Genomic DNA, 12,684 nt, shown 5'->3' with positions numbered 1-12,684 from the left:
CATTCTGTTATGAACATTTTTCGCTTCTAAATTTTCTCTCATGCTTTTCAAACTACTTTATCTAATCTTTAGAATGAAGTAAGTATGATTTTGTGTACTTAGAGGAGAAATAAAAAGTTATGATTGAGAGATGAAGCAAGCACTCTGGGTGTCCACAGCCTTATATTTTAAAACCCACGTTCTTTAATAAACTAAGATGCAAAATGACAATCAACCCGTAGTTCACAGATAAAAAGATATAAATTTTGAAAAAGAGAAAACACAAAAGCACCTGGATATGACTTTTTAAGAAGGGCCGCCAGGTGTTAGGAGGAGATGATGCAAGGGCAGGTGGCAGAGGGGACAGATGATGAGATGCACAGGGAAAATATCGAAAGGTTTTTATGTTAGAGAAGTTACCAAGCAAGGAAAATCAATGTTTTACCTGAAAATACAATCTCTAACACTTGACTCAAAACTTTATGGTTATCATGACCACTAGTGCCATGCCAAATATATATATATATATATATATATATATATTTATGTCTTTTCTTTTTTCTTTTTTTCAATCTATCTTCCCAAATCCAAAGGACAGTCTCTATTGTCAGTTCAACAAAACTAAGAGATCTGGCTATCTGTCCTGAATAAATCTGCATGGATGCCCACTTAGGGACTAACCATCAAGAGTTAAAGTAGGAGCATGGTACAGATCTTCCCTCCCAACTAAAGAGTTACATGACCCACTTTGCAAAACTTTTCCTTCTAATCAGTGACTTTCATAACAGTTACAACACATAGTCAATCTAACATGTACATACAGCCCACCTTAAAATGTTACCTCTTAGCTGTCAATCAAATTGCTATGTGTTAAAGAGCTTTTATTTTAGGACATCAAAGATGAAAATATATTTCCCCTACCCAACATTACTTGAATTTGAGTTCTTAACACAGGAAAACAGCAAAGTGGTATTTTGTTTATTAGGAAATACATTTCCAAATGATGATGTCCAACACTGTTATTTAAAATCAAAGTAAAAATTCTGAAATGACACTCAAGTGTAGCTCCAGAACTAAGTCAAGGGGAAATAAAGACAAAGGGCACACAGTAAGTACTAGAGTTCTGAGTCATAAGAATAATTTTCTTATTTCACTTTTCTGGATGACAATAAAGTACATAGCAATTTATTAAACCCCACATTTATATAATGAGCATTGGATAACTGTCTGCCACCTGGCTATCTGCAGGCCATCTTCCCTCCCACCAAGCCAAGTTCGGAAATGACCCACCATCTGTGGCAGCCCAAACTTGAGGCCACTTTCGGGATGGTGTTTTCTTAAAGGGACTTTTCCTCTGTGGGCTGTATTCTGACATACAATTGGAAGAAAACAAAGTCTAAAGTCTCACCTACTTAAGAAAAACAAACAACAAAGAAACATATCCCATTAACTCAAAAATCCTTGGCAACAGCACTGCCTAGTTTGCACTGTCCAGGCAACATTTACAGTCCTCTTTATCGAGGACGTTAAACACGGTCCGGTATGCAGTCTCTGAATTCTTTTGAGATTTATTTTAAACCAGTGTAACCAGTCCCCTTCTGGTTTGCTCTGTGATGCTATGTAAAGCAAGCTGTGACTTCTTCCTTGGGAAGCATTATGAATTTGCATTCAAGTAAACTAATAATAGAAAGTGTTCCCAAGTCACTCTGGCGGAGTATTATAAATTATTTAAATAAAAGCTGCGTTGCATTAAATCTACAGTGAATACTGCACAATCAAAGGAACTATTGATAGAAATATTAAAATTACATAAACCTAGGCCTCTATGTCAGTTATATATTTTGATAGTGGCCAGCTTAGACATTTTGTAATAGTAAATGCTAATTTGATTTTTGGTACAACCGCCACTAGATTCCTGAACAAAGTTCATCTACCTCGTTAGGTAAGAGACTAGTACAAAGATTATTAAACAGTGCTTCGACTGCCATCAGTAAAGTTGCATTTTCAGAAGGGGGGAGGAGATACAGCCTCCGACAGAAAGTAGAGTGCAATAAACTGTACTTCTTAGACTACTCTGTGCCTGTCCTTTGGTCTTCAAATGGAGAAGCCTATCCAGGTAGGAAAGCTCCACGTCAATTTCATGGCTCCTAAATGACCATGGACATGGAGTACAACTGGGCACACCAAGGTACCCAGAGACGGCAGAGGACATCTGGAGGCCTCCAAGACACTCTAGCCCAAGCTAGCGACCCCATATCTGGAGGTGTATGGACAGTGTTAGCAGTGCTAGAAGAAAGAACAATCTGCTCCTACCTTGCTCCTGCACGTAGTATGCCAAAAACAAGTCAAGTTCCTTAACTGATACTGTGATATGGTGTGGCTGGACACAAAGTGCTGGGTTTGTGCAGTGTGGGGACTTCATGAGCCGCTCGCCATCGGTACTCTCCAAAGGGATGCCTTTGAACAGGATCACCATGACTAGATCCAGACGCCAGACTTTGTCTGCCTGTCGCAGGCAGTCGATCCTCCTAATCTTACCCTTCTGGTCTGGGTTGGATAAGACACAGCACGGATGCTTCTTGCCAGTCACGGTAAGCACAAAGTCCTCCCGGTACTCCTGGCGGATATCTTTGCGCAGTTTGGCCAGGAGCCTGGATGCCCACTTCTGTTTGATTTCGGGCTTCTCGCTGAGCAGCTCATCTTTGACTGCTCTTTCCTCATCCTTTGACATTCGTTTCTCATGCTTTTTAAAGTACTTGCGTTTTCGAGCCTGCAGGTTGAACCAAGTATAGGCGATTGCACGGACGTGTGGAAGAAGTGCCTCAATAAATGGGTGGAATTCATCCTGTGGAAGATGGGAAAGAAGAGGTGTACAGTCAGTTTAATTTCCAATGCTAAAAAAACAAAAGATGCAATCCATTCCAATTCAGCAGAAAAAGTTATTTTTAAAAAAAGAATAACATTATTTTCTAATTTAAAATGAATGAGACATCAGGACAGGAAGAAAATAAAGTATGCCCCCTCTCAACCAAAATTCACAAACTGGTTCTCCCTCCTACAGATAAAATAAGGTTTTATTTTGTATTTTTTGCTCTGTTCCCATCCCCCTCGTTCCCACCTCAATGTCATGCATCTACATCCTGTAAAATAAGATGCTTGGCACCAAATTTAATATTTAAATATTTGATTGACCAACTAGCACCATGCAGTACCATTTTACAAGGAACACAGTGGGTTTGTTTTTGTTTTTGTTGTTGTTATTTTGTTTTTAAACCGGAGCAGAGCTTCTCAAAAGGCAGGAACGAAGGCACAGCTCATTTCTCTTCTCTGTGCCATAGAAACACAAAGCATGTAGATGCTCACTGTAATGCCACACAGTTCCCGCTTTTGGAGCATGCTCTCAGTAAGAGGCTGCTGGTGGCACAAAGAGCATGCGCCATTAAACTTGATCCATTTTCTTATCAAACGTCCAACATTCCTACACTGAAACAGCACCATTCCAAGAGTGGTAACTAGAGAAACCGGTCTACAGCGAGGGAAAGTGGGCAAAGGACACAGCTTGTCTATCAGTGTCCTGAACACAAGGTTTCCATACTTTGAACAGAGTATTCTCTCCCTGCACCACCACCATTAGCTCCCAGCACATGCCCGTACACACACACACACACACACACACACACACATTCTTTCTCTTTTACACACACACTTTCATTTTTAAATAGTTTTTAAAGTTGAAGAGAAAATGACATGATGTTCTTTCCACAGCTTTCCTGCAGTCTCTGAAGCCCCACAGAGTCAGTTAATTTGTTAGCCCGATCACATGAGTATGGCAATTATTCAAACCCCTTAAAAATCAATCTGAGGTGAACAATGGAAAAATGGCAACTTGGCACCAACTTTCCATTCTTTGTTTCTCCGCATGCTGTGGCACGGTGACACCAGGAGTACACCCTGGTCGTTTACTGCTTTTGTGGAATCTCTACAATTCATGTGCCACTCAGATGGAACGTGGGACAGGACTATGGGCACACACATGCATGTGCTCAGAAGTCCACAAGTGCTTCAGTCATACAGCTCCTAACTGTCCAGTGAATTAAGTGGTTTACCTTGAAGGCCTACATTTTTTTCTGCCTGTTTTATCTGAACCTTTTAAACAGAGGGTGCCATCAGGCATTGCAGATCATCCCTGCCTACAAATATTTCCAGTTACCTCCAAGTGGAGTCAGTATTTCATTACTTCCTGATTTAGGTAAAGCTGGCCATATAAGCGCAGGCCTATTGCTGTTCAGAGAAAAAGAACAGCATCCCACACATGCACGCTGTATGAATGCAATAAGCCAAGCACTGACTAAAAGGAGAACTCCACCACGACCATCTTTCTGGTCACTTTGACTATTCTGTCATCCTAACCACAAAAGAAGTTTCTCTAATACGTTACATTCCCAAGCCAGAATTTACTCGTTCATGTTAGTTACTCTGAAGTACATAGACTAAACAGTCCAGCAGAGTGACTAATCTCATAAGATAAAGGTGATCAACGTAAACTAATGACACTTCAACAAAGAAACTGCCCCTGAATTCCATATCTCTGTGCAAGCCTTTTAAAGATGAAATTCAAAGTTTGAGTGCAGAAGACTGCAACATATTAATATTTTGCAGGTCAGACCCAGAACAGGTATTAAGACTCCCCTAATCAATAGCACGGTTATCAAGTGTTCTGACATATTGCCGACTAAGAATGAATCCAAATTTTATAATGCAGAATGCAGCTGATTACATCGCAGCATGAGGCATAGCCAAATGCCATGGAGGAAATTAAACCGATCAGTACTTTCCAGCAGAGATTTGAACAATTCAGTTACTATGTGAGCACATTAAAGGAGGCCATGGAAAGAGTTAAACCACAATCTGTTCTTTGTGTGGGAAGGCAGCCCTGCTCACAGCAACCACAGCCTATGATAAGACCTCCCTATCTCCATACACTTTCTGATGCCATGCTTTTAGCTCCCACTGTAACTGTAAAAACTTTGTTTATCCTCTCCCCCTCAAAATACATGCAAAAGGAAAGCCTGCCTGCTCAAGGAAATGTGGGCTTCAATGTGCTATATGAACTCACTTCCTAGGATCTGACTTCTACTGTGATATACTGATATGATTTTACAAATGAAAACCCTGAGGATGCAGGGAATGGGTGAGAGTGCTTTGTCCCGCTCCTTTTACCCTTAGCACCCTTTTTAAAATGCAGCATTATTTAATGGTTATTAAGCAACACTGAAGTACTCTGATACTTAAATACTATGTTCAGTGACATTTCGTTTTCTTATAAGAGCATCAAACATAACTTCTGATAAAATATTTTTGAGATTTCATACTTGACAATAAACATCATCTTATCATATAACAAATTGTAAATTTTAGATAATTGCATCACACCACCAAGACGCTAATTTGAAAGTTGAATTTGGAAACTCTTAGCCACTTCACAAAAAAAAAAAAAAAAAAAAAAAAAACTGTTGTCTTGCGTTTGCTGTCACTGACAGCAAATATTGTTTTTCAACATAACTTTTCTTTGTTGAGAAACAGAAGCAGCAAACTTTCTCAGCCCACCCACTTGCCTTAATATCTTTTGGAGCATACATATTATACAGATTCAACTTTAAGTAGAACACTTGCTTGATAAGAAGACATACCGTCCCAAAATGATAAGTGGAGAGAAGCAATATGTCACATATACTTTTGCATTCCATATCTAAATGTCATCCCCCATGTGTGACTGCTTCCTAAAGCTTCATTGTAATATATGCTTAATAATTTTAACTGACATGAATGTAGAGCGTAGCTGTCCTCACGTGGAAAAAATAAGCAGGAAGAAGGCATTCAAATATCCTCACTAATAGATTGCCACAATTACACTAAGCAATTATCAAAATTACTTTTTAAATCAAAGCGTGGAGGTGATTTAACATTTAAAGTCTCTATACTAAGATATACAGGCAAACTCACTCTCAGAATTTTCCTTAAAATACATTGACGTTCAGTGAGATACTTTTCCTTATAAAACTTTCTTGGGTTGAACTAAATTGATAAAGTAAATAGACAAGTTAAAATTTTCTAATATAAACATAAAAATCTAATTTAACTAGGTTTATTTATTTTTCTTCACAGAAACAATGATTTCATGAAATGGTTGGAAAATTGGTCCAACATAGCCATGGAAGAGTAAATACTGTGTGCTCTTGGAGCCTCATCACTATGTAACAATAAACCCTGAAAAGAAAATATTGAAAGAACTTGAATGACAATGAAAGAAAAACATCATCATGCCAGCTGAAGATTATATAAAAGGCTTATCTGCAGATAAAGCAAAAAATTAAAACATATAGATGTTTCTTAATTTTCCTTTTATTCATACTGGGCGACAAATGCTGACTTGTAGCTACCAAACAGGTAGCTAAATATCAAGTTCAGTGGTAGAGTCATTCGAATTAAGATTTTTAAAAAACCTAAATGCATTAATGTAACAACTGAGTACTTGTTAAAGTTCCTAACAAATTAACAATGTAGCTTACTTTGTAGCTGTATACCTCAAAACAGGTTGTGGGGTAGTTATCAGGCTCCTGTAACATAAAACTAAACTATTCATCTGATACAAAAGTAACACTTTCATGCACTCTCACTTTTGCAATACCTTAAATTATCTACAAAGTCATAAAGTAATTATTAGTTGAGAATTCTAAAACCCTAACTCCTTCTCTGGGATAGGCCTTAAGTTCAAAAAAAAAAATAGTGCTAATGTATCAACCCAGATTTATACTGCTAAAATAACAAAGAATATATAGTCATCATCCTGAATTAATGCTGGTAAGTGTGTGTCCTTGAATAGCAATGTGATAGTTGGATGACTGTGCAGTCTATGTCCCTAACATTCCATGTGTCTGGGTTCTGCAATAGTAGTTTTAACATACATGAATTAAGAAGGAACTGGTGACTTTTTGAGTCTTATTTAGGGGAGACTAAAAATGTGATGGAATTGCTAGCAGTTTCCCAAAAACAAGAGCTAGAAATACAAATGTAGAGACACACGATTACCCAGTCCTTTCCAGGTGAGGACAAGCCAGGCCATACTTTGTGAAGGAAAAGCTTACTTTAATCTACTTCCTTTGATCACAATGAAGAAATAATAGAGATGGTCATGGTTTATCAGAAAGAGAGAAAAAAAAAGCCTGCTGATGAATAAATAAAAGTAACTTTTATAACTACAGGCAATTTGCTATACCTGAGATAATTCCATCATACTCGTGGGTTACTATCATTCATAGCTTTTAAAATACAAATAACTCAACAACCCATTTTTCCAGTTTTGTTAAATTAAAGTGCACGTTTACTTGCTTAAAATAGCCATATCTAAGTTAATCATACTCAGATGCCAAACAAAATATAAACAATAAAAAATGTGTCAGCCAAAAAGCTACAGGGCTGTGTCCAATCACTGAATGTCCCTTATCATTGTTTTCATCTTCATTCACAATTTATGAATGCCGCAGTCCTTTTGAATCACAATGGTTTCTAATTGTCATACAATTGAAATCTTAATTATTTGTTCACTATAAAAAAGCATCATCATAATATTAGATTTTAAAAAAAACTTTAACACACCAAAACTAGACATTTCTGTTTCGTTTCTATGACAATGTCAATGAAAAATTTCTATTACCAATCTTGATTCATACTTTTGAAAGTTTCGCTAAACTGTCCCATAAGTTTAAGGGTTTAATTAGCTGCTGCAAATAACAGTTCTGGACTAGGCTATTTAATTCATCACTTGGGGAGTTCGTTGGGCATCCAAGAAAGGATGAAAGCGCGCCCAGGTAAGTCGCTCGATCTAACCACTTTTTCATTTGACCGTCTGATTGGAAGAGATAGAAACTGGTTTTAGTTTTTAAATATAAAGTTGGTGTTTTACCTCCTAATATTGTTCCTTAGATGTTAGAGCAATTTTCGAAGTTAAAAAAAATGACCTCACTTTTCTGATATTATTTTATGCCTTTCGGGTTATATTCAAATATCACCAAATGAACAAGTCTCACTATAAAACAAGCATGCCTTAGAAGTCCTAAACATTGACTACAACCAGCTGAACTCTTGTCAGCTTAAATATCGCCTCAGAAGTACGGGTCTCTGAAACACCCAAGTGCGGGTAACTGCAGACTAGGACTTCAGGTTCCCAACTACGCAAAAAAATGGGTCGCCGGGACTACCACCTCAGTCTGGTGGTCACCAGCCCACTTTGGTCAGCAGAGCCCAGAGGTGCTCAACCTGGCTCTCAGCCCTTTGCCCAAGATCCCCTTGCTCCCAAGTCGGAGTTGCTCCACGCACGCCGGCCAAAGAGTTAGGGTGCTGCGGCCACTGGCACCAGTTCCCGGGGGCCACACAGGGGCTCGGGGACTCCCGTTTCCGCCCTGCCCACCCTGGGCAGCCTCGCCCGCCCAGTGCCGGCTCTCCCGGGCTCTCCCCGCCTGGGCGCGGGGCTGGGAGCGCACGGCAGCCATGGTCCCACGCCGCCCGCACAGCCCACCGCACTACTCGCCACTTTACTAGGGATACCAGGGTGTGCAGAGGTTAGGCAAAGCCGTTGAGGATCTGCAGCACAAGAGCAAGAAGACACAACAAAGGCGTCTGAGGCCAGAGAGAAAGCTCGAGAAAGCGACCGAGACAAGTACCTGAGTGAGACAGATGGGAGAATACATCATGACTTCGCCTTAAAACGCACTTTCCCGGAGATGCCCAAGAAAATCTTCGAGAAGCGAGGATTTCATCTATTCATTTTACAGTCATCTGAGCCCAGCGATGCGATCAATCAGGACGGGGCTCTGCGCCGGATCACCGCAACTTCGCAACAAACCCAGTCCTCCTTAAATAGCCAAAGATTCAAGTTCACTCGGCGTGCTAGATTTCCCGGGGTGAAATCCAATCTACAGTTTTAACCCTCTTGCGGTCCGCGCGCGCCGGCCGAGCTCTCCAAGGCCGCCGCCGGTGCAGGCTGCTGGTCGCTCGGTTTGGGGAATTTGTTTTCTGTTTTGCAGTTGTTGTTGTTGTTGTTGTTGTTGTTGTTGTTGTTGTTGTTGTTGTGGGCTTGGGGTGCTCGAGGGTTCGATATAGGTTGGATTGGGTTGGTAGTGGGTGATGAAATGCTTTTTTTTAAAAAAAAAGTCAGGGAGGGGGGCGCAGGAGGTCGGGCGGTGGGGAAAGCGAGGAGAATGTGTCACCGCGCTGGGAAAGTTCAAGGTTACCGCCGCGAACACTGCAGCAGGATCCGGGAGTGGCGATCGCAGGCGAAACTTTGCCGCGAGCCGACCATGTGTGTGCTCGAGGGGGAGCGCAAGCGAGTGCGCGCGGGTGGCGGGGCGCGCGCCGGAGAGGGCCGGGTGGGGTGGGGAGGGGGAGCAGGGAGAGGCCGGGGTGAGGGAGGGGGCGCGCGAGCACGGAGCTCCCGGGCGGAAAAGACTTTGCTGCGCTCGGGCCCCGCTGCACAGCCGCCCGCCCGCCGCGCCCCGCGTCTGACCCGCCGAGCGTGGACGCCGCTGCTGGTGCCGCTGCCCACAGCCCACGAAAAGGATCGGAAGGACCTCCTGAAAAATTCCCAAACGATCGATCCCGCTCAGCTGCAAACTCCTCTTTTCTGTTCTGGGCGCCTTTCCCCCTCCCTCTCTCGCTTTCTTTCCTTGAAAAACTTGCAAGTTGAAAGATTCACCGGTTCCACCCTCTGGACCCCGCTCGAGCTCTCTCCAAATCAGACTTAAGGATTGTTTTATTATTTAATTACACAATCACCGCTTTACTCCTCCTCCTGCAAACGCGCGTTCCTTTTGCACCAGCCTCTCCACACCCCCCGCCCCCCACCTTCCTCCTCCTCCCGCGCGCCTCCCCCAGCCCTCGCGTCTCTCCCCCTCATTTGTTAAAGGTATCAGACCGGTGCCACAGTACTGAGACTTTTTTTTTTTTCAAAAATAGCACTACCACCCTTCTTGCACCCCCGAAAACCCGCCCAGAGAGCAATATTTCAGTGCTCGCTGCAGACGCTCAAGCCACGAGAACATCCTAATAGGAGAAGCCCTGAGCCAGTCTGGGCCCGAGAAAGGAACGAATGGAAAATTCCCTCACACCCAGGCCGCCCCGAGCTGGGGCTAGGGCGCCGACTCTAGCACCCCAGGCGGCTGTAGGGAGAGGGCGGAGGCGGGGACTGGGTGAACTTGGCCTCCAGGAGTTGGGGCGCACCGGCACAGAGACGGGGACGCAGCGGGTAGCCCAGCCCGAGCCCGCGCTAAACGACTGGGAGGGGTGGCGGGGTCCCCCCGGGTCCCCCCACCCCACCCCAGGCCTCAGCGCGTCGGCCCGCCCTCCCCCGGCGCTCGGTGCACGTGGCCGCGCTCGGAGCGGGAAGGCCGCGCTGCCGCCACCGCTCGCCCCTCCTCTGCGCGCCCGGCCCCTCTCCTCCTCCTCCACCTCCTCCTCCTCCTCCTGCCGCGCTGGCCCGCGTCCCAGTCCCCACCCCCTAGAGCCCCGGGCGCCGGCGGAAAGCGGCTCCCTTCCCGCGGGGGTGCGGGTAGGGCGGGGCTGCGGCGCGCCCGGGGCTGCGGGGCGGGAGCGCGCCGGGTGCGTGTGCGGCTGCGGCCCTCCGAGGCTGCTCCCACCGGCGCCCCGCCCCCCGCCGAGTGAATGAACTTGATTCCTGGGACCGAGGAGGCGGCGGAGCCCGCACCCCCATTCGCGCGGGCACTCTCTCCCACACACACCGCCCCCCAAATTCCGGGTTTCCGCTAGGGGTGGGTGGGGAAGTGGAGGAATCAAAGGCTGCCCAGACAATGGAGAAAGAAAAGTGAGCGCCCGGGGCTCCGCGTCGACCTAGCTTGGGGCCGCCGAGCGTTTCCAGGCCCCCCGCGGCCTCCCGCTCCCACCCTGTGCCCTGTACTTTCCCCCTCAACTTTCTCCGGTCCTCGAGCTCCTGACCACGGTGCCCTCCCCCAGAGGACCTGAAAGAAGCAGTGACTTTTTCCTTCCCCAAGTGGAAGTTGCCCACATCAAGCATTTCACAACGACACATCAAGAAAAGTAGGCAGGTTCAAGTCAACCATGAAATGGTCACTTTTTAACCCCGTCCTGTCCTCATTAGGGAAATGCTCAAACACAGTCCGTTTTCAAAAAGCGCTCTTAATGAGGCGAGCTTGCCAAGTCTACCAGCTGCAGCCCCTGTAAACCAAGAGCCTGGTGAAGAAAGGCGCAGGGGGTGGGGAGGCCAGGAGGCGGGGAGGGCCGCGGGTCTGGGAGGACAGGTAAAGTCGGGGAAACTGTGAGAACACGGGCGAGTTAACCCTTTCGGGCACGCGCCGCGGGGAGCGGCCTCCCTGCCCCCGCTAGGCAAATCCTCTTGTTAGCGTTCTGACAACGTTAATTTCCTTTGTACCGGTCATTTCTTCTTTTTGAAAAGCTGGGATAAAGTTGACAGTCTTTATAGATGAAAGGAGGTGACAGTCGGGGTTAATCCAAATAAATACTCACTCCTCTCTCATAAATTTTAGGCAACCTCATCTTAACTTTTAAAAGAAGGAGGGAGGAAAGGAAGGGAAAAAAAAAAAAAGGAACAATCCCAAAGCATCACTTTGTACTGAGCTGCATCCCTTTTCTCACCCTCACCAGATTCTGCGGGAGGGGGCGGGGACGCTCCACTGATAATACCAGCTTTAACTACTGGAGTTTTCCTTTGAACAAATATTCAATTTAACTGGAGTTAATTTACCATAAAAGACATTCCCCTTGGCACAAATGCACTCATGTCCTTGAACACACCTCTTTGAATGCCTGGACTCTTACAGAAGCCATTATTTCGGGGTCTCTTTAAAAATCCAGTGCCCATCTCTCTGCTTCCCTCCCTTCCTCCCTCCCTCCCTCCTCACTACACCACCCCCAGCGAAATCCTGGCACCCAGAGAGCACTCTTTTCAGCCAGAGCCCAGAACCAGCCGTTGTCCCCTGGCAAAAGAGGCCCAGTGCTGGGCCCTGGGCAAGTGTCTCCAGACATCCCTACCTTTCTTTATTAGTCTTCTTTCCCAACAGAAGCTATTTCCTTTTGCCACTAAAACTACGTTGCATCCAAAAGTTTCTCACAAGCTTAGAAAAGAAAAATGAAAAACTGACACCATTATACAGAAGAATTCACAAAAGCTGCAGAACACCAGGGCAGAGAAGCAGCAGCGTCAGACACAGGTAAGAACCCAAGAGCCCAAGATTCCAGACCTCCCAGACCCACTCCTGAGAGGCTCATCACTTTTCAGGTGTCCCCTGTCTGTGTTTGTACAGTGCTGATGGCCGGGGTACATGCTGATGGCCATAGGGGATGCTTTGTAGTTTGGGGTTTTGATTTGTTTCCAAGAAAAGAAAAACGGAAGAAGCAGTAACAGTGAGGTGAGGAAAACCAGAGTGAAGAATGAACAATAGATATCCGGGAAAGAAAGGGCTCAGGGATCCTGGGTATGGAAGGCTTTGACTTTCAGACCAGAAGTCAGTCAGGAGGGCTGACACCTGGGCCCCAAGCTCTGCTGCCTGCCCAATGCTCAGGTCACTGTAGGCCTTCCCAGGGAGAATCCTAGGATACTGCTCTTGGGAAATCTGGGTTCCTGGGGCCTCTGCTTTCTCTGGTTCCTCTCACCAC

The 12,684-nt window shown here is 45.0% G+C and overlaps 1 protein-coding gene across 6 annotated transcripts in view; it reads right to left on the bottom strand.

Annotated features, from left to right (window-relative positions):
- The window catches only part of Nfib (nuclear factor I B), a 215,201-nt gene extending 205,456 nt beyond the window's left edge, over positions 1 to 9,745 (bottom strand). For 3 of the 6 annotated variants that reach the window (XM_027400208.2, XM_035439832.1, XM_027400209.2), the window contains exons 1-2: positions 8,700 to 9,743; positions 2,293 to 2,824 (exon numbers count right to left, since the gene is read on the bottom strand). In XM_027400208.2, coding sequence (XP_027256009.1) covers positions 2,293 to 2,824; positions 8,700 to 8,729 — 562 coding nt within the window. In that variant the 5' untranslated portion in view covers positions 8,730 to 9,743. Of the gene's footprint in view, positions 1 to 2,292; positions 2,825 to 8,699 lie in introns of all 6 variants that reach the window. The other 3 variants (XM_027400206.2, XM_027400207.2, XM_027400210.2) reach the window with 3 other exon arrangements.
- Between the last annotated feature and the right edge of the window lie 2,939 nt (positions 9,746 to 12,684).

The sequence above is a fragment of the Cricetulus griseus genome, chromosome 2 (assembly GCF_003668045.3).
Source record: "Cricetulus griseus strain 17A/GY chromosome 2, alternate assembly CriGri-PICRH-1.0, whole genome shotgun sequence".
In the NCBI taxonomy this organism is placed as follows: Eukaryota; Metazoa; Chordata; class Mammalia; order Rodentia; family Cricetidae; genus Cricetulus; species Cricetulus griseus.
The sequence above is the reverse complement of the archived record's forward strand: the minus strand, read 5'-3'. Positions and strand labels throughout refer to the sequence as shown.